Source organism: Leptinotarsa decemlineata, unplaced genomic scaffold (genome assembly GCF_025532065.1).
Source record: "Leptinotarsa decemlineata unplaced genomic scaffold, Ldec_3_MD MMD2_tig00026347_RagTag_RagTag, whole genome shotgun sequence".
Lineage (NCBI taxonomy): Eukaryota > Metazoa > Arthropoda > Insecta > Coleoptera > Chrysomelidae > Leptinotarsa > Leptinotarsa decemlineata.
The window spans coordinates 3973559-3997248 of NW_027412698.1; the positions used below are offsets into that span (position 1 = coordinate 3973559).

The window sequence follows — 23690 nt, forward strand, 5'->3', positions numbered from 1 at the left end:
AAGAAGGTTATTGGCTCCCGACTTCTCCATGTTTATACCAAAAAAATAGGTTTTGAGGGGACTTGTTCTTCCAGTTTGTGTCTGAAAATAATCTCTGCATGATCTACACATCTTATTGGAGAGTTTATTGTGAAATTAATTACTCACTTTCTTCTTCCTTCGGAAGTTTCCAACACTTTTTGTATGAAGATGAATAAGGAGAAAGTCAAAACCTTTCTTTGGATATGGTTGAGAAAAAATTGATATATAAATATCTCATTAATCCCTCTGACATTGAAACACATCTTATGGACCGACGAAAATTCAATAAAAACACAAAGAACCTACTGAAACTCATGAAACTGATGGTGCACAATTAAATAAAAAACAACAGTTATACTTAGGAAATATATTAAAGATATAAGACAACTTCACACGTAGATTTGTTTTCAGCTCTCTTCTCGGTTTCTTTGCTCAAATCGAAACCTTACTGCTTGCACAACAACACCCTGCTCTTTCAGTTTATCGAATTCGTTGACGAAATGATAGCAACAGACGGAATAAGGATCTACGTGTACGATCATTTTTTTCAAAGATTTGGCTTCAAATAGTACCTCAAACAGTCTGTGTGATAGTTGCGTCCAATCAATTGATAGTACCTGAAAATTGAAATAAAAATATAATCAAAAAATAATAAAGCAAAATTCTATTGAAAACACTTGTCCCACACCAAAAGGAAAATACTGACGCTCGATGCGCATTCCGCTAATCCAATTAGCATCATCATGAGGAGTTTTGGTCATCTCCTGATGATTTTACTTATTTACCATAATATTTATTGAAAAATAACATTGTGTTGTTTTCGAAAGTTTCTTGATTTTCTGATTCAATCGAATGATATAAATTTAATCAACAGTGGGGTCTCTTTGGATATAAATGAATAAATGAAAAGACGAATAAATGGATGAATTATCTAAGCACCAATTTCAATTCTCAACAAATTTTCTAGATAACATTTTGGTGTATTTTTGAAATAAGGGTACTTCATTTGCGAAAGATAAAGATGTACACAGGGTATTTCAAATTCGATCCTCACCATTGGGATCTCGGAAACTATGAGAGATATGAAGATGAATAAATAATAGCAAAGTTGCGCATTCACTTGGCTAACGATACGCCGTTGAGAAAGTTCTGAAGTTTCGAGTATATCCGTGGAAAAAACAGAAATTTCGGAAAATGGCTTTTATTTTTTTCTGGCTTCATTTTTCGAAGATTTCGAAAATAAATTGCACTTTCACATCGCGACTTTTTTCCTGCTACATAATGGTGTTTTCAGATTTGCTATCCAACGTTTCGTCTTCCAGCCACCGTCATCAACTTTATTTTTTATTACGGGTGCTACATTGGATTCTTTCGGTTTTGAATTGAAACAGATTTAACCTTTTCAATGATGTATCATAAGTTATCATTCTTTTACGAAAAATTGGAAATATCGAAAAAAAAAAATTTATCATAATAGGCTTTGTCTTTAATGTTTCTAAATTTGACTTTCAATTTGTTACACTCAATGATATTTCGTAATTGTACAAGTCATTGAATTTTTGGCGAAAAATGGCTTTCACGAATGAAGAATAAAGAGATATGATACATATTCATTACGAATATACGATAGAAACAGTGTTAGGACATCGGAAATGTATTTAAACGACAACTACATCGAACTATGCTCAAGTTATTGAGTCAAAATCTGACCGAGTTTGGTCCGTTTTAAAAGCCAATGAAAAAATAGGGAGACAGAATTAGCAATCAAAATTTGATAAACGAGGTGTCTATGAGGTGAATTAGACTGTGTGTCCTTTTCAATGAAAATAGAACTTTAAGCAAATAACAATAATTTCCCGGGTTCATGTTTATCTGCAAATTATTTTTATTGTCTAACTCACCTCATACATACCTCATTTATCAAATTTTCTTTAGTCTCGAGGTCCATTCAAAAATTCAATAACTTGTACAATAACGAAATGTCATTGAGTGTAACAAATTGAAAGTCAAATTTAGAAACATCAAAGTCGAAGGCTATTATGATAAGAATTGATGTTTTTCAATATCTTCAACGTCGATACGAAACGAAACGTCGGATAGCAAATCTGAAAACACCATTAGGTAGCAGGAAAAAAGTGGCAACGTGGAGGTGTAATTTATTTTCGAATCCTTAGAAAAATGATGAGAGAAAAAAATAAAAACCATTTTCCGGAATTTCTGTTTTTTCCGGATATTTCCAGATATTCTCGAAATTTCAGATCATTCTCAACGGTATATTCTAAGTCAGGTAAATGCGCAACTTTATCCCAATTTAACCATCTTCGTATCTCTCATAGTTTCCGAGATCCAGTAGTGAAGATCGAATTTGAAACACCCTGTATTGTCATAGGAACAATGAGTAGAATCATGAATGGTTGATAAGTAAGTTTTGGTATGGATTTTGATCAAGTATCCTTCAATTCCATTCATTGTTTGAATGAGTATATACTTTGTTTCAGTATCGTACAAAAACTGATATTTTGAATTGTTCCGAAGAATATATTTGAGTCAATGGGACAGTGTATAAGTTTGTCTCACCTGTAGCTTCGTGAAGCGTCGTAGCAGAGCTGGATCAAAGAAAACTCCACATTGATAACATGCGTTTCTGTAATGATATAGATATATCCTTTTTACGTAAAGATTTAGATTTTCCAATAAATGATTGATAGAACAGGGAAACAGTTCTGGGGTACAACCTATGCTGAAATCATCGAGTTTTGATAAGCAATCCATCAGCTGGACCACTAACGCGTTCCTCATGTGCCAAGTAGAACTGTAAATAACAATATAGTAAATTAATATTATAGTTATCTGTACAACAAAGATGCCTCTGCGGCATCTCATTACCCTTACATGTATATTAGTCCAATAAAATGAGGATTTAAATTACCATGCAAAAGGCAAGCCTGCATTTTTCAATATAAGTTGATTTTAGCATACATTCAAAGGATTTATAGTTAAAAAATGTTGAATTTCATTCAGGGGATAGAAAATGAATAAAAACTACCCCGAAAATCCCTTTTTCGAATATATCTCGAAAGCATAAAAATATATGAAAAAAAGGTCGAAACAAAAAATGTAGGCAATAAAATTTTCTATAAAATCGTTTCTGATCACTTTTGACGTATTTGCAATAGAAACCGAGATATTTGCAATAATCAATTAATACTTATAGTTCAGACGGGCTGCAGTAGAGCGGCTAATTCTGTCTGGCAACAGGTATTATAAGATATTCACCGAGCAAGCGTAACGGAATAGGTCGATTTATAGATTGTGAAATAAATCATTGTAGTTGGGTGTTTGGGAGAGTGACCACACTTCACACTTCCGGATTTTCGCGGGGCAGTCCAGCTTTTTGGTGGGTTTGGGTTACAAGATTTTTTTTGGAACTTCTGTCCAAGGGCACCGAAAATTATGAAAAAATGCTCATTCGATTCAGAATGACCCCTAGTAACTTTTTGAAAAATTTCCAGAGAGGCTCAAAAAATTGCAAAAGTAAAAATTTAGTAAAAAAAAGCGGGGTTTGGTTTTTTGCAAATATCTCTGAAAATATTAAAGATATCCGAAATTAGAAAAAAGACCTTTGAAGTGGAAAAAAATTACTGAATAAACAACCTTCCCAAACTCTATCACCAACATTTATAATTTCAATTAAGAAGCGAAAATAGCTCTAAAAGCGGGCAATGCGCGTCCCGTACGCGCTGACCGATATGGACCTTTGAACAATAAAAATTATTTCAACCTATTAAATATCATCATTAAGAAAAAAAACTTCACATACCTTCTAGACACTTGAATGAACGAAAATCCTTGGAAAAAATTTTTCTCGTGATTATTTTATTAGATATACTTTGGTTAATTAACTAATTTTCAAAAGTTTTGAATTACATGAAAACCTCGATAACTTTTAAATTAAAAACCTCAATTTTTTTACTTCTTGAAACTTCTCTTGAAAGCTTTTAAAAAAGATTCCCGTTAAAAAAATATAAAAACTTTGATTTTTCACTTTGTTATTAATAATTAAAGACAGTAAAAAGTGCAAAATTCAATTGAAGCAATGAAAAAGTTTTCTTTTCATTGCTTATTTCATTGCTTATTCCATTTGTTTATATTCTAATTATTGAGAGTTACATAAAAATGGTTTTTACGCAACTTTTAGCTCTATTTGTTTGAAAAATTGTTATAAACAATTGTATTGTTTATGAGATATTTGAAATTTTTCAGAGGGGATTTTTATCACTAATGAATATTATGATTTTTAAAAACAAAATCATTTCTCAAAAAAATTATTGCTTAAAAACGCATTTGTTGATTCACAATTTTGTTTGCTACTAAATATGAATATTGAGGAATGATTTTTTTTAATCATAATTTCTATTTTTTTATATTCTGAATAAAAACTGTGTTTTTTATTCATATTTATTCAATAAACAATTTGTTTTGAAAAATTAATTTTTACTATTTATATTTTTTAAATGCTACAAAAAAAAAACAAAAACAACAATTTGTTCCTTCTTGTGACACATGGTTTTTGAATTTCACTAGTTTGGACTTCCATTGTCTAATATATAAAATGATTTGAAATCCCTGAAACAACTGAAAAAAAGGAAGAATTAAAAATGAATAGCTGAAAATAACAATTATATTAGGCAAAAAACCTGAAATGAAATACAAGTGAAAATAGAACAATTGAACAAAAAATAAAAAAAAAATTAAAATGAAAATGAAAATAAAAAGTTAAGAGATTCCAAAACAAGTTAGTTCAAGACGTTTCGATTGTTAGTATCTATAATCGTCTTCGGGCGATGACTGGACTGATTCCTCGGAGAGATGACTATTTATGAGTCGTTAGAGTACTTTCATTTATCTCCGCTTTCCATTTTTTTCGCTTCACTGGTTCAGTGGGATTCAGTGGGAGATAACGTTTGGCAGAAGTTGGCCATTTTCCGCTTGATGATGGGTTTCCATATGTTGCGTATCTCTACGCTAGCTTGGGTGAATACGTTGTTGGACAACATTTATGCGGCTTCCTTGAATTTTCTCCTAAACCAATGTTCCTCTCTGTGTATGATCTCAGCTTGGAACCACTTGATGTTGGGTTGATGGGTCCAAACATGTTCTGCTATTCCTGATTTGCTGGATTCCCCTCGCTGTGTGTGTTTCTTGTGCTCGGCAATGCGAACATTCAATGGCCTCTTAGTTTCACCAATATAGGATTTTCCGCACTCACAGGGTATCCGGTAAATGCAATTCTTGGTATCGCAGTCCGCGTTTGGTGGCTGGTTTTCGTGAGGCTGCTACAGATAGTGTTCCCGGATTTGAAGCAGGTTCTGATGTTGTACTCGAAACCAATTCTTCTAATCCTCTCCGATAATCATCTGATGTAGGGAAGTGCAAGCACTAGTTGTGACGGCTTCTCTTCCTTTCGAGGCTCCTGCTGTTTTTTAGCCAAAGTCTTTTCTACCATCGCTTTGGAGTAACCATTCCGTTGAAGATCATTTTTGATGATGTCTAGTTCTTTCTCGAGACCTTCCTTCATATTACAGAGCCTGAAAGCACGGTCTAATAGAGTCTTGATGATTTCTCTTTTAGTCGATTGATGATAGTTGGATTCGTCGTTCAGATACTGTCCCGTGTGAGTGGGTATACAGATGTTCCCACTTAGTGTCGGTCCTCTTCACCAAAACGTCTAAGAATAGCAATTAGTTGTGGATTTTCCTCTCCATTGTGAAAGTGATGGAAGGTATCACGCTGTTGATGTGTTTCAGGAAAGCGTCTAGGTCAGTATTCCCATGGTTCCATATTATGAAGGTGTCGTCAACATATCTCAAACAGACTCGAGGTTTCTTGTGGGCTTCTTCAATGCCCAGAGTTTCAAACCGCTCCACATATATGTTGGCTATGACTGGTAGATTCGTTCTCTCTTTCAGGTTCCCGTCTTCGGATAGCTTTCTCTATATGATTTGGAGTGCTTCTTCGACCGGAACGTTGATGTAAAGGCTTTCCACGTCGAAATTAATTAGTTGATCTTTAATTGACTCTAGTCTAGACCGATCATCAGCTCCAGAGATTCGGCTACTCAAAACTTGTCTAGATTTTTACTTCCCATAATAAAACTATTACAAGGAAAAACATCCTCTTTTGTGAATAATTCAAGGCATTTTGTCGAACTACTAGAGTCAATTGAAGTCACACAGGAAGATCAACTAATCAGTTTCGACGTGGAAAGTCTTTACACCAACGTTCCGGTCGAAGAAGCACTTCAAATCATACAGAGAAAGCTATCCGAAGACGGGAACCTGAAAGAGAGAACGAATCTACCTATAGAAGTAATTATGGAATTACTAGGATGATGTGCACGAAACTGTTATTTCCAACTGAATGACGAATTCTTTACACAAGATGAGGGGCTGCCAATGGGATCGCCACTTTCACCAGTCATAGCCAACATATATATGGAGTGGTTTGAAACTCTGGCATTTGAAGAAGCCCACAAGAAACCTCGAGTCTGGTTGAGATATGTTGACGACACCTTCATTATATGGAACCATGAGAATACTGACTTAGACGCCTTTCTGAAATTCATCAACAGCGTGAGACCTTCCATCAATTTCACAATGGAGAAGGAAATCCACAACGAATTGCCATTCTTAGATATTTTGGTGAAGAGGACCGACACTAAGTGGGAAACATCTGTATACCGAAAACCCACTCACACGAGTCAGTATCTGAACCAGGAATCCAACCACCATCAATGGACTAAAAGAGGAATCATCAAGACTCTATTAGACCGTGCTTTCGGGCTCTGTAATACGAAGGAAGGTTTCGAGAAGGAACTAGACATCATCAAAAATGATCTTCAACGGAATGGCTACTCCAAAGCGATGGTAGAGAAGACTTTGGCTAAAAGACAGCAGGAGCCTCGCAAGGAAGAGAAGCCGTCACAACCAGTGCTTGCACTTCCCTACATCAGAGGATTATCGGGAAGGATAAGAAGGATTGGATCCAAGTATAACATCAGGACCTGTTTCAGATCGGGAAACATTATCCGTAGCAGCCTCACAAAAACCAGGCCACCAAACGCGGGCTGCGATTCCAAGAATTGCATTTACCGGATACCCTGCGAGTGCGGAGAATCATACATCGGTGAAACTAAGAGGCCATTGAAAGTTCGCATTGCCGAGCACAAGAAACACACACAGCGAGGAGAAAGCAGCAAATCCGAAATAGTAGAGCATGTTTGGACTCAATATAATATCAAGTGGGCTCAAGCTGAAATCATCTACAAAGAGGAACACTAGTTTAGGAGAAAATTCAAGGAAGCCGCATATATGTTGTCCAACAACGTATTCAGGCAAGCTAGCGTAGAGATACGCAACATATGGAAACCCATCATCAAGCATCATCATCATGAAACATTGTCAATAATCTTCAAACACATGGTTTTTGTGTAAAAAAAATACGGAAAAATTTTTTTACACAAAAAGAACGAAAAATGTCAATAATTAAATTACAGGGAATTATATTTTTCGGATCTACTCGTTTTTGTATAGAGTTAATTTTTTGAAATTGATTTCTTCTACGTTCTTTGTTTTGGAAGATTCCCCACATTTTTTTTGTATCAAGATGGAGTAGCAAAAAGCCAAAAATTCCAATAATTCTTAACCAAATGCCTCAATTTTGCTTTTTAATATTTATTAGGTGAAAAAGAATGTTTAGTACTAAAAATCGTTATAATCAAGGACCCATTCTTCTTCAGAATCCTCATGAGATTCAGCGTTTTTCAAAATATCATTAATAATCAGCCACTTCTGCTTCTGTTGATTTTCTGACATATTATATGTATAGATAATTTTTTCTTACCTTTCCCAAATAGGGCGCTGGTTGTGTCACAACCTGCGAAAGTGTGTGCAAATAATATGAATTGTTCGAAATTACTATTATCAGAAGTGGAGTATAATTTGTTGGTAGATTTTTTAGATATAGTTAGTTTATAAATAAAATATTATCGTCTGTTGTTGTGAGACCAATCAATAAAACCAATAAATCGACGTCGTTGCCAACAACTGCAACTGAATTTCCATGGTTATTCTTCAAGTATATCGCGGTATTGGCAATAAGTAAATCATCATCTTCATCAGCTTTCCTTACTTTAATTCCAGTCGAGCGTAGATATTCACTCAAATTCAGAACAAAATTGTGTTTGTTACAAATATCTGATAAAAATTTCGTTTGTGTAAATGTAACAAGAATATTTTTGTCAAAATCTACATCTGCAGCAACATTTTTCTCTTGTTTTCGATATCTTTCGTAAGACTTGACACCAAATTGATCACTGCTGTATCCATACAACCACTGCATTACTAGTAAAATGAGTAACAATGTATTGACGATAAGATTGAAATAATTCCTAGTATGTTTTACCATGAGGCCAGGTGGAGTAAAAACCCCCCATCAACGACGAATGAAAAAGATAATAACCATTTATCACTTTCAAGACTGGTTTTGGAAACAGTAAACAAATCTGACTTCTGGGTCTTCCTCATGAAGCCTGCAGAATCGAATAATGATTGTGAAAATGGCGCTAATTCGTATGATGACTGTACTTTTCTCTTAATGGTCATGCTAATCGGCAAAATTGCCGCTACTGATCACCGGAAAATCATCACTGGATGAGAAAAGAACAAACGCAATATCCTCAAAAGGTCAATGTTTGGGCAGGGATTGTAGGAAACCATATCATTGGTCCCTTTTTCATTGAGGGCAACTTGAAGGGCAATAATCATTTGAAACTCAAAATAATGTCATTCCAAGTTTAGCGAATTTATATCCTGATCCAGGAAACCCTCTAGTTCCAGTGAATACGATATGGTTTTAGCAGAATGAAGCGAGGCGAGGATCAATTGAATGGCCAGCGCGATCACCTGATCTTTCACCATTAGATTTTTTTATGGGGATATGTGAGGGGCAATGTGTACGAAACTATACTTTCAGATTTTAATGACTCAATAGAACGAATAACGCTTGCGATTAGGTCGGTCATGCCTGATATGTTGAATAATGTTAGAAGACAGTTTTATTTGAGATTAGGATGTTTCCAAGACGTTTGCGGTTAACTTCGTTAACATCCATGATTCTTTTTCATATTCTACATTCAATTACGTTTTGCATTACATTTAGTTTTTGAGTGTATTTAAAAGCGATAACATCAAAAAATTGGGGGTCGTACCTGTCATTCGAAGGGGGCTGAAGGTAGGGGTGACAATTTTAAGTAGAAGAATGTCAAATTATAATTTACATTTGACGTCTTCCGGGATTTTTTCAATATGTACTGTAACCGTAATAATGAATTTATTTCATTTGGCTTTTACATACTGTATACGTTTCACAGATTAAAGAATACAAATTTATTTTCGATAATATTTTTTACATAATAATGAATAAGATGAATAATTCATTATATTCTTATAAATCATTTCTTGCAATAAAAACATTTTACTGTTAGGTTCTGTTACCGTAGAGTAAAACATAAAATAATATACAGTATATACAAACCATCATGAAATCGACATGACTCCTTGCCTTTCCACACTTTATATTTCAGGTCATTTTTCACTTTACTTTTGTCTATTAATGTCTTCAAACCATTTTTTTCACAGTTGCAATTGTGTCACAATCACTTTCAAGAGGCAATTTACAAATTGAGCACAATTCACGTTCCATTTTCACTTTTCACAGGTTCTTCAATAAAATGCAAAAAAAAACACTCTGATGAAATGGATGCAAACACTTTCGGGAATGAAAATAAATATAACTCGCATTCATTCATATGTGCACCTGGGAAACACCGGCAACACTTAATCTATTTCGTAGTGCTGGAGATATATAGCCGCTCTACTGCAGCCCGTCTGAACTATAAGTATTAATTGATTATTGCAAATATCTCGGTTTCTATTGCAAATACGTCAAAAGTGATCAGAAACGATTTTATAGAAAATTTTATTGCCTACATTTTTTGTTTCGACCTTTTTTTCATATATTTTTATGCTTTCGAGATATATTTTAAAAAAGGATTTTTGGGGTAGTTTTTATTCATTTTCTATCCCCTAAATGAAATTCAACATTTTTTAACAATAAATCCTTTGAATGTATGCTAAAATCAACTTATATTGAAAAATGCAGGCTTGCCTTTTGCATGGTAATTTAAATCCTCATTTTATTGGACTATATGTTCAATTTGCTAATTACCTCAAAGAAACCAAGCTCATATCTACACTCTTGCACAATTACGCATGACCAATCATTTCAAAATTAAGTTCACATTGAATGGAACTGTGTATTCTATTGATCCAGGAATTATATCATGCCGCCACCAGAGAAGAAGCGAACTCAGTATTATCTCCTGACTCTGCAGAATTTACTTGTTTGCCCATTTGTTTTATTCAAGTCAGTCAGTAACTATGTAAGTAAGTCAGGTGTACTATGCACTGTTTGCAATAGTGATAAGGCCGAAACTTTATTTCATATCATCTTCGAATGCACGATTTACACTGTTATGAAACAAAACAAATAATGCCTTCAGAATTTGGATGAACTTATTCGTGCTTTAGAGAATATAACTATCCGGTAGCCAAAGAAATCTCAGAATATACTAGAACATTCTCAGGTTACGTTCATTTATATTGAGTGAATGATGGTTAGTATATTATACTTTTAGGATTTTATAATCCACTGTTAGCAGATTGTTATTTGATTAATTTATCTTTATACGTATTTATATATTTTTTTGTATTCTCACACACACATATCTACTTCTTGCTGTAAACCCGATTTTTAGCGGCAATAAAATCATTATTATTATTATCATCAAATAAAACTACGAAAATGTCTGCTTGTAAAAGATTTTCATCTGAAGAGCTCAAATATCCATTTAAAATACATGGTTAACAGATAGTTATACACAAAATTCATGAATCGAATAGTTTTCATTTTTCCGAAAAACGCTGATACACATAAACTGTTTACGCTTGAGAAAGCTATTGTATAGCGAAACACGTGTTGTGGTTTTTGTAAAACCCTTTACAGTGAAAATCATACAAAAAACTGTATCAATTAGTTCTTATATAAATATTTCTAAGTTGAGAGCTCAGTGTAAATTGAATAGCCAGAATTGGTACGAAAGTCATATTGAAGGAATAGAGAGAAACATATCTAACAATCCTAGGAATTTCTGGTCACATGTCAACGAAATGAAAAATTCACACAAAATTCCTGAAAAATGCACTACAATATAATGGTCATTTCCGATGGTACTGATATATAAAATCTTTTTGCCAACTTTTTTTCTACAGTCTATTCTAATGAAGACCATAACAATACTTATACAAGACCTGAAATTAATTATGCTAGAACTGTGAATATAGTTCAAGTCAAAATTAGTGATCGTAGTGCAAGTTTTCCATCAAATTATTTTTTGGTTCGATGGGATCCCTCTGTATTTTATCAAAAACTGCATTTATTATATCACAAACCTTAGCCACAAAATATTTAATATGATGAAATCGGAGATTTGTCCCGATTTCTGGAAACATATCTTCTCATCACCAATTTTTAAATCTGTTAGAAAAGTTAATATTGAAAATTATAGAGCAATTAGCCTGCAATCACAAATTTCTAAAATGTTGGATTATTTTGTAACAAAAAAAGTCTCTTGGATGTGCAAAAATATAATCAATGATCAACAGCATGCCTTCATAAAAGGATGATCTACCAATACAAATTTATTACCGTATCAAGTTGTATACATTTTTTGATAATAGAGAATGTTTTAGATTGCTATCGTAATCATTCTTGACGGCTATATGTTTTATTATGTTTAGTTCTTTATTGAAATTCGCATCTGCTAAAGGAACATTCATTAGTATGTGGATTATACTGTTGACTGCTGCTACTTTGTGCTAATACGGGTGGGTGGACGAATTATGAATGATAATTCATAATTGAAAAACCATGTTTATCGTTAACTGTCGTTATTATCGTTATTACCGTGAGCAGATTCATATTTGCTGTGTCACTACAGTATTGACAGACCTTTCGACCAATAGATTCTCTACAAGAATACTCGTTTCAATCGGAGGAATACTGGGAAACATATTCTTCACATCGAATGAAATCAATTCGCCATTATCCGGGAGTGTAATATTTTGAATTTCATTGATCGGATGGTATGAATTGAGCTTAAAAAATGTATACCTTTCAAATAGGCAACCATAAAGACATGATGTTGGGAGATGAAGAGTCGGGGCACTATGAAATAAGCTGCGATCGTTACAAGAAATATATGGGTCTGATTAATCGAGACATTATAACTCGTTTCAAAGAACACGCACCATATATCCGATTTCGGAGACTAAAATTATTTAGTGTCAACACGCCTTGAAGAATGGTCATGAAACAGGTGGGAAGTGCCTAAAACTGTTGAGATATGAACATGACACTAGATTTTTGAAGGCGTTTTGAAGTCTGAAAATAGCAAAGTGTGGCAAGAGAACTATTAACAGTGACGAAGGTTTCATTCCAAACAGTGTACCCTGTTGAGAGTTTATATAGACCAGCTTCAGAGTTCGCAATCAGTGTCTCCTTTGTCTCCTGAATACATCAATTTGGTTGTTGAAACGCACGCCGAGAAGAGTCATGCAGTTCTGATGTCTGCGAAAAGTACTTGTTTTGGATGAGAATGTAGGTAATTCAATAATCAGAGTCGAGTCCAATATCGCATTTGTAGTTCAGCCTTGTACCACTGATGAGACCCGTGGTACCTCGAAAAAGCGCTGTTTGGTGTTGGAATGCGATGTTTTGGTATTGGGCTCGGGAGTCAACCATTGAAAAATATAAAACAATATGAATCGGTGTGTGAAAAAAATGAGCTCCAAGCCCTGTAAAAAAATGATATCATATAAATATAGTGCAATGGAAGTTAAAATGAAAGCGAGTGAATGTATATCTGCGAATAAGGAAATAGAATAGATATAGATGCAGAACAGAATAGAATAGAATTTCGAAATTTGCTTATATAATATACAAGTATTTCTCTAGAATTACTAAACCAAGTCGATAATTTGGTATCATTCTAAAAATAGGCAGCTTTCCCACAATTCAACCTATTTCAGAACCACCATGAATTATAAGTGAACATGAGTATATACATGAAAATATGGCAGTACTAAAATAAAAATAAATGAATCGAAGAGTTTTGTATAGAAGTGTATAATTATGAATTCTTATTGCAAAGCGCCTTCGACTTTCGTCATCATCAGTGCTCATCTGGAAGGAGTATATACATGAAAATAGGGCAGTACTAAAAAATCAATTTGAAAATAAATGAATCGAAGAGTTTTGTATAGAAGTGTATAATTATGAATTCTTATTGCAGAGCGCTTTCGACTTTCGTCATCATCAGTGCTCATCTGGAAGTGAGTAATCTAATTGAAAAGGAAGTTTGTTATGAATTTTTTTTTTTATTTTAAGGTTATGAATTTAGGAAAATCGTTGATGATTACTAACTCGTTAGGTAACAGGAAGTATCGAAAAACGAGGACATAGTACACTCATAAGATTTGATTTGTATAAAACTAACTAGCCTAATAACCAACGGAATACATGTTAAGAGATTGAGGCCATGTAGTTAGGTCAATATGTGATATGAATGAAGGACAACTAGCTACATAATGTGTCCAGTCAGGTGTCATGTTGAAAATAATGGTACCAACTTGAGGAGTAATCCATTCTGGATTTTAAAAATGTTTTGTTGTGGAGAAACCAGTATAAAATTATATATATTTCAATAATGGGAAAGCATTATGTATTGTAATCAAAATCAAAAATGTATTAATAAAATATATAATTTTATATTGGCTTTCCCACAACAAAAAATTTTTCAAATCCATAGTGAATCACTCCTCAAGTTGGTACCATTATTTTCAATACAACACTTGAGTTGATACATTCTGTCACAAGTTGTCCTTCTTTCATATTACATTTTGACCGAACCACACGGCCTCAATCTCTAACATGTATTTCATCGGTTATTAGGCTAGTTTTATACGAATCAGATCTTGCGAGTGTACTATGTTCTCGTTTTTTGATACGTCCTGTTACCTGACGAGTAAGTAATCATCAACAATTTTCCTAAATGCATGACCTGAAAATTAAAAAAAAAATCACAAAAAACGTTCTTTTCAATTATATTACTTACTTTCATATGAGCACTGATGATGACAAAAGTCGAGAGCACTTTGCAATAAGAATTTATTATTATACACTTCTATATAAAACTCTTCGATTCAATTATTCAAAATCAGCTTCCCAAATCTATTAATTTGAAAATATACTATTCAAACTTACTCTGGTACACTCAACTGCTCAGAGGGTGCTTCGCTTCCACAAACAACCGGAACAATATACAATGTCCTCAAGTTGTTGTTGAATGCTAAACGATGAAAAAACTCGATGGATTCTTTCAAGCAGTCCATCGATGAAAAGTTCAAACACACGCCTACTTTTTTTATAGTTCCTCCAAGTACGCCACTTAAAAACCTGGCACTGTCAAGTTTATCGGGTATGAAGCAGATCCTCAGGGAGTCCCAAAACCTGGAATAAATCAGACGTGGATGAAAACTGTTGGGATAAAAATGTTAACGAAAATACAAATTTAATATTATCCTTTCAAGAAACAATAGTCTATGACCGAATTCTCCATAGAGGATTAAACCTGGCTTAGACCTTGATCTCACTCAATTTGTACATTTCATACGTATCGTATAGTTAGCCCTCTACTTTTATGAACCTAACCTAGCTTTCTGTCTGCGGTGGTGACTGGAAAGTACCACTATATCCTTCAATTATACACAGCGCTTTCCAGTTGTTTGAGAAGTAAAAAGTTTGAAATTCAAAATGAAGGTGAAATTTATCGAACTCGATATTTTCGAAGACAAAGCACTTGAAAATACATACAGGGTCAACCGGAAATGAACCCAAGTCGAAAATTAAGAGTGGTACCCTGTATATTTTTTGACGATTTGATCAAATATAAAATTCTCTTCTCTACTCGATGATATAACACATGTGGCCATTTCCATTCAAAATGGTCGCGTAGGAGGCATTTTCTACAAATTCATTATGGCGGAACTATGACGTCAATTATAGAAATATTGTCAAATAATTCGATGTGGGGAGTTGAAAATCGGTGTGGGGAGAAACAAACGATGAAATCTGCTCAATTTTCAAAAAATCGAAAATCTGAAATCGCTCACTAATTCACGATCTTTTTTAAAATTTTTTTGAATGTCATATTTTACTTCATTCATCTCTGATGCGGTAATGGACAGCAAAGTGCTGGTTCAGAAAATAGTAAACTTGACTTCATTTTTAAACTCAAAAAAATAAATTAAGTTAAAAATCGGGAAAGACTTCCACCTACCTGATGAAACCGTTCGGAGCGTCTTCGTCAGCTTCTGGAAGGCTTTCAAACTTGCAAAAACGTAAATAATAAGCGGGTAATAATAATAAGCGGGTATTCACGAACGAAAAACAACTTCGTCCCTTGCGGTGGTCAATTCAAGACTGACTTGGTCTGCTCCATCTCGCGCATGTGTAGAATCGTGGAAGTCATTTCATCAGCGCGAAATATTTGATTACAAGAACAATTGAAAAATAAAAAAAAACAAAAGAAATTTGCTTCGACCATAATATTATCAAGGTTTTAACATTTAAGGACATACACAATAAAGAGAACTGTAACATTCTCCCCACTTTTGTTGAATTATATTCAACAAACTAAGCAGTGGTAAGGGGACACAACTTGTTAACAGGTCTCCTATAAATACCACTATTGGTTTTGACTGTCGCTACTCGAGATACTCCATCCAAGCCAGGATACAGATTTAAAACTCTAGCGGTACGCCACTGTAAGGGCGGCATATCATCTTGCTTTACTAAAACTAAATCACCCACCCTCAATGGAGAATCAGGAGAAGTCCATTTATTTTTTTGTTGTAGAGTACTTAAATATTCCTGGTGCCATCTGGCCCAGAAATCAGCATGCATTCTCTGCAACAATTGCCATCGAGATAGACAATTTAATTTCAAATGTTTCAAATCATAATCTGGAAGACAAGTTAGGGGTTCTTTCGTTAAGAAATGCCCCGGAGTTAAAACTGATAGATCGTTGGGGTCCGTACTTAGCGGGTAAAGTGGTCGAGAGTTTAATAACGCTTCAATTTGAATTACTAATGTATGTAACTCTTCAAAGGTGAGGATTTGAGAACCAATTACTCTCGCAAGATGAGTTTTAAAAGACTTAACTCCTGCTTCAACTAAGCCCGAAAAATGACTACCAGTTGGAGGATGAAAAGACCAGATAATTTTCTCACTTTCAGTAACGTTTTTCATTATTTCCAAAATATATTTATTTGCTCCAACGAAATTCCGTCCGCAATCGCTAAATACATGAGAACAACGTCCACGTCTCGCCATGAATCGGCTGCACCTAACAGCAAATCGATTTGTGCGGGATTGAAAAAATGCGGATCAGCTAAATTTATATTTTCAATATAATTCCATGAAGAAGGATCTATCGAAAATGTAGGCATATTTGAGCTAATATTTTCCAAAACAATGAACTCTAGTGTTAAAGACGGTTGACTCGATGATAAAGGTTGAATAGTACAGTTGACAGCGCCTAGCGATGCTTGAGTGGTCATGTTTCCGATACCGAACACAGAAATTGACGACTTGAAAACTTTCGATCCCAAACGATTTACGCATTGCTTCGAAATAAAATTTGCCTGCGAGCCGCTATCGACCAGCGCTCGAACAACGTGTAAATTTCCTCGGAAATCCAAAATTCTCAATTGCACAGTAGCTAGTAAAACACTGTGCTGATCAAGGTTCGTGGTAAGAACTGCAGGGCCGGAGTCAGGATTTGAAATGTTCGAAGAACTTGCAATATTACGACTTGCAGATTCATTTAAATTATGTGATTCAATATTTGATAGCGGTTTCTCAAAATGTAGCGTGGAATGATGAAATGCTGATTGGCAATAGCGACAAGTGTTAGATGAAGAACATTTTTTCTTAGAATGTGTATGACTCAAACAATTTGTACACCATTTGTTCTGCTTCACAATATTATACCGTTCTTTGGGCGATTTATCTAAAAATGAGGAACATTTATGAAGAGCGTATTCACTTTTACATAAAGGACAATATCTGTTTCCAGAAACTTGGGTGTTTGCTATGAACGAGGATGAATTTCTGGAACTAGGTCTTTGATCGCGATTCGTGCGAAAATTTTTATGTTTAGAGCGGATAATAGCTAATGATGACGCTTCGTAAGCCTTACAGTGATTGGTCAAAAAATCTATCATATGAGAAAAAACGGGATTCGTTATTGATTTAACATTAAGCTCTAATTCATAGCGAGACTCAGTAAGAGGATCTAACCTTTTCTTGAGCATGTTACAAAGAATGAAATCCCAATGTTTCGTTGGATAGTTTAAAGCCTCAAGCGCTGCAACATTTTCTTCGAAAATATCAATCAACTTTCTTAGTTGAGTTGGATTTTCGACTGACATGTGAGGGCTAGATTCAATTTCTTGCCAATAAGCATTAGCTTCAATTCGCGGATTGGAGTACCTTTTTATTAATGCATTATAAGCAATCATATAGGTATTTTCCCTAAGCGGTGTACAGGCAATTACACTTCTCGGTTCTCCCTCCAACACTGAGTGTAAATAAGAAAATTTTTCAATATTTGAAAGAGATGCATTATTGTGCACAAGTACATTATAAAGATCAATGAATGACGTGAAACTTTTGACATCTCCATTGAAAGTGGGCAACTTCATCTCGGGAAGTTTTGCTCTGGGTACGGTTGGAGTATTAGGAGTGTTATCATTAATGGAAATAGATTGTTTCGTTGAATCTTCGAATAAATCAGAATAAATAGCCTGTACAGTAAAAAGTTCCTTTTCAAACTCTGTACGGACTGTTTCTTCGTCTGCTAACATCTCACTAGTTACATCATCACTGGAGCTCAAACTACTAATAATATTCAACTGGTGTTTTCCGAAATTAACAACAATTTCTTCCAAAACTTTATATCGTTGGCGGAACTCTGAATGAATATTGTAATCAGTGAGAGCCACATCAGCGACTCGTTTTAACTCTGACATTCGGTTGATTTCCGTGTTTCTAAGGGCTTTTAATTTTTTAATTTTATCACTCATTTCTGTGTTTTGAAAACTTTCGAAATAATATGAAATATCTTTATATTAATATTCAAGAATAAAGTGAGCCCGTACCTGTCAACCCTTTTTTGTTGTATCTAAGGAAGTCGACTCACCAAAAAAAATGACAGCAATAAAAACGCTCTCGATTCAATGGGAATAACGACGATGACCTTGAAATATCTTGAAATAAGATGATCGAAGCAACTTTTTAAGTAAAAAATAATAAGAAAACCAATAATCTTGGCTCGATAGGACCAAAAATGATGCGGTAATGGACAGCAAAGTGCTGGTTCAGAAAATAGTAAACTTGACTCTCCGTTCGGAGCGTCTTCGTCAGCTTCTGGAAGGCTTTCAAACTTGCAAAAACGTAAATAATAAGCGGGTAATAATAATAAGCGGGTATTCACGAACGAAAAACAACTTCGTCCCTTGCGGTGGTCAATTCAAGACTGACTTGGTCTGCTCCATCTCGCGCATGTGTAGAATCGTGGAAGTCATTTCATCAGCGCGAAATATTTGAATACAAGAACAATTGAAAAATAAAAAAAAACAAAAGAAATTTGCTTCGACCATAATATTATCAAGGTTTTAACATTTAAGGACATACACAATAAAGAGAACTGTAACAATCTCGAAAATCTCAGAACGTATTTTTTTTAACTTTGACATCGATGTGGAGGTACCTCTTTTGCTGCTCTCTATTTTTTTCTGTTCGTGAAAAAGTGAGTAAGTGCTTGTTAACTCATAATTATATATACTATATAGCATTTTTGACACTTTCATTTTTTTACTGCTAGACAGAAATAAGCAGCATAGTATCCTCGACATTTTTTTACGTTAAAAAAGTTACACTTCGATGTTAGTTTTCAAAAAGTATCACTTCCTAGTTAAGACTTTCGAAATAAATGAAGTAAAATAGCCAATTTTCTTGTACTTGTGATGATACACTGTTTGGAACCTTTGATCTAATAATGAATATTACTGAAGTTTTTTCCAACACCAAACCGTTATTTCAACACCTCGGCACGTGTTTCGATCACCAAGTGATCGAAGATCGAAACACGTGTCGAGGTGTTGAAATAAAGGTTTGATGTTGGGAAAAACTCCAGTAATATATATTAATTTTTTTGTTAGCTAAATCGACTAATTCTATTTGCACATTTTCGTGGTGTGCACATTTTCTGCTTCCGAAGTATGGAATATCCTGTTTATATCTGACATGTACTTGAATTGTACAATTTCGACCTGTTTTATTGAATTTTCACGTAAAAATTACGCTGAGGATGCAACTTCCTTATGCATCTGCAACGCTTATGCATCCAAAACGTTAGATTTCTCAACTAATAATAATATAAAAAATAATGAACCTGTCAAGCTTCTCGGAGTGTATTTTATCTCATCTCTTAATTTCTTTTCACATAATCACAAATTATCAAAGCGACTATACATGTGTATATATATGATAAGGCAACTTAGCAACATAATAACAACGGATTGTTTGAGTAGCGTATTTCGCCATTTTTCACAGCATAATGACATATGGACTAATAGTGTGGGGTCCATCATGTCATCTAAATATAATATTTAAACTACAAAAAAAGTTGTAAGAATTATGGCACAGGCTAAATTTGACGATTATTGTAAACCTCTTTTCAAAAATCTCCGTATATTATCTCTGCGATCTTGCTTCATATATGAATGTTTGTGTTATGTTAAAAATTTAATAGGTGAAAATGAATTGATTAAGCAGGAGAACATACACTACCATGGTACCAAGGCCAAAACAAATGTAAGGCTTCCCAAATATAGATTAGGTAAATCGCAAAACTCTCATTTATATATTTATTTATGTATATATATATATATATATATATATATATATATATATATATATATATATATATATATATATATATATATATATATATATATCATAGGTGGTTCCACTTATGTTTCGCTTGCGTTTACGCAGCTATTTCCATCAAGTACTTTCTTGGTTTTTTCTCATTTTGTCTTCAATCGAGGACCGCCTGCCCGGTACTGACGATGCCCAATAGACTGAAACAGCTGTATACCGGTGGCTCTTAAATTGAAATCAATATGGGAATGATCAAAGAGTACTTATCTATTTATTTTTTGATTTTCATGGAATTATTTTCCAGTAGATTAACTGCATTATTCTTTCTAGATTTTATATATATATATATATATATATATATATATATATATATATATATATATATATATATTTAACGTGTTACCATATAATTTTCAGACTTTGGACATGAGTATGAACACTTTTGAAGTTGAAATTAGGAATAGTATTTTACAGAATGCCTTTTACACATTCGAAGAATATTTTGATTATTTCGACTCATCAACAAATTTGTTGCCTGTCTAATAATAGATATATTTTTATACAACAATATTTATGTATTTATTTAACTATATTGTGTTACATTGATTTCAATGTATATACTATTTATTCCATTGACGTATGCGAACACTATTTATGTATGCATTGCACGAATAAATTCTATTCTATTATTTATTGTCATTTTTAAAAATTGATCTGCTTTAGGATTTTTCACCTGCACAAAATTGGTTACCTATCGGTATACTTCAAGTTCTCCTGAGATTTGGAAATTGAGCTGTCACTATGATATGAAAAAAAAATCACCAAGAGTAATCATAATATTAAAATTTCCTCACCTGGGTTGAAAATAGTTACTTCTCCAATGCCTGCAAGTAGCGGATGCGTTCAATCCATCTTTTCTATTCAAAAAACTGAAAATTTTCGTCAGGACCAAATGTGGCAATTCAGCCCAGGGTTTCGACTCTATTTCTTCCGTGAGTTTGTTCTTCTTGTTTTTCGAACACTCAGGGTCCTCCACTAAATAGGTAAAATAATCTATTAAATATCATTACATGCTGATAAACCATACAATTTCAGAAACATGACATACTCACCAAACCTTTACTAGGAATGTCTTATGTCAAGTGCGTATTTTTTTACGAAACACCATTTCAATCTGAACTAACTATTATTCGATTTTTTTTCATACGAAAGTTTTGAGAAAATCAGTCCTTGTCTTCGACTCGTTATGATGTTCACATTTCCGATAATAATCAAGTGGTATTGAAAATGTAAATGAAGTTTTATTTTTCATGAAAGACTTAACAATCCACTCACACAGTAGATACAAGTAGAACGAACATTAGTTAAATGATCTGAATTCGATATTTATCGATATACCTCGGAATTTTAATTGCAAAAAACTCGCATGAATAAATATATTGAAGAACATGACAACTACAATCATTTTATATCAAATTAACACATTCTCTTCCATTTTACCTATGAATTGTGACATTAACGTCTTGAGTTTCCAGAGAAATGATTTCTTTCAGGAATGATTTCAATTCTTAAAATGTTCGCCTGTTAGATTTAGTTAGGGAAATGTGTATGCCTTTTTGAATATAATATGAAATAACACTTTTTGGCTTGAAATGAACAAAAACTAACCTCTATTAGAACTGTACATACTCCTTTCAATTTAAATGTGAACTATTAATTGAAATTTCCCAGTACTATCTACAAACTTATTGAATTAATGAAAATTTTACTGAAAAAAGACAACATGTGTTTTCAATTACCTAGTATACCTATCAATACAAGACTTAGCTTGGTAGGGCATATATATTGAATATTTATAAAATTTATTTTTGTGAACTGGGTGACACAATGGTAAAATAATGTCGAAAATTCTCTGTTGAGTTTTGATACACATCAATTATAATAGCAATCACCTAAGGAAATCAACATTCGTTAGATGGTAGCCTATTCAGTGTCGACAGTGAATAATAATTCTCATTTCCAAATAACACGATCCATATGAAAACTTATTTTCGAAATTCAATAAAAACTTACCCTCAAATTTTCTCTTCTTGATGTTACTCTCCTCTGCGATTTCACTTCTGGATTTATCGTCCATTTCTCACAAATTTACCAGAGTTTTTCAACCACACTAAATAGTTACAATAACCAACAAGTAATGTCCAATATCAATTCGTAGAGGATTTCAAATTTATATTCATGCTGATTTGATAATTCAAACATTTACCTGACTACCTATCGGGGTTCATGGCCTTGCCTGAAGAAAACCTTTTACCCAAGGGCGTTGCTTTCTTCCTGGATAGGCTACCATGAGTAGAGCAACAAATCATTATTAATAATGAATCGCATTTTTCACATTCTTTAAAGTAAACGGAAATTTCTTTATTATTATTAAAAAAAATTTGAGTCTGAAGTATTAGGATGTGATAATCTAAATATTACATTGATAGTACCATGCCGCCTTTTTATAGTGTCTCATATATCACATATAATTACCTCCTGCATTCAAAATTCGTAGTTTCCGAGATTGTGGAGGGTATCTCTCGTTAATCGTATACCGAAATTTTGTCCCCACATCAGAGTTTTTACACCCTTGTTCTGTGTCAGTGTTACTCGTACATTCGAAAGTACTCGAGAGGGCATTGAAGTCTCAAATAGTACCCTTTCTCAACACTGATTGATTATCTTCCTGAGGAGCTATCTGGTTTCAGATCGAGCTACAGCTGTACTACCGCGTTAACTGATGAAATAGGGAAATTGATGAAATTAAGGCTACCATTCTAGTAGGTATTCCTAGATTACACCAAAGCGTTCGATATGTTAAAACACCAATTATTATTAATAGCGATTCTAAATTACATTGGCTTTTTGACACCAGCTTGTGATTTGATAGTCATTCTTGATGGATAGATATCAGCGCGTAGTGTATGAAAATGGGACATCCACACCGCTATACGTTACGACGGGTGCATAGTTCAAGTAAACGATATAGAGCAACATCCTTCCAACATCTCCCCTTTAATAATATAGTTACGAAGCTAACTAATTTCGCTATTCAATAATCATTTCTGATTATATATATATATATATATATATATATATATATATATATATATATATATATATATATATATATATACCGGGTGTTCCACATTTTATGTGACAGGCAATATCTGGTTTGTTGAAGGAGATACACAAAAATGTTTCATACAAAAGTTTCAGGAGTTCATGAGTGCTATATTTTGATATAATTTTTAAATATACAGGGTGTTTGGTGTAGGTGCTACATACCAAAATTCCATTTTTCACGTTAAATTCTGATATCATTTCATGTTTGGTTTTTGAAATTCGGTTACGGCGTTGTTGAGTTATTGCACTTTTCCTTAAATATAAAGTTTCAAAAAAACTTATTTACTCGTACACGAATCCAGTCTATATCTTTT

At 33.7% G+C, this 23690-nt stretch overlaps 1 protein-coding gene across 1 annotated transcript; it reads right to left on the reverse strand.

Moving 5' to 3' along the window:
• Window positions 1-379: 379 nt before the first annotated feature.
• Window positions 380-23339, reverse strand: LOC141486117 (uncharacterized). The gene is made up of 4 exons (XM_074183834.1): window positions 21063-23339; window positions 14464-14709; window positions 2599-2833; window positions 380-638 (listed from the first exon to the last, which is right to left on the reverse strand). Exons 2-4 carry the CDS (start codon window positions 14589-14591, stop codon window positions 429-431), a joined length of 573 nt encoding a protein of 190 aa, XP_074039935.1. The 5' UTR covers window positions 14592-14709; window positions 21063-23339; the 3' UTR covers window positions 380-428.
• Window positions 23340-23690: the final 351 nt, after the last annotated feature.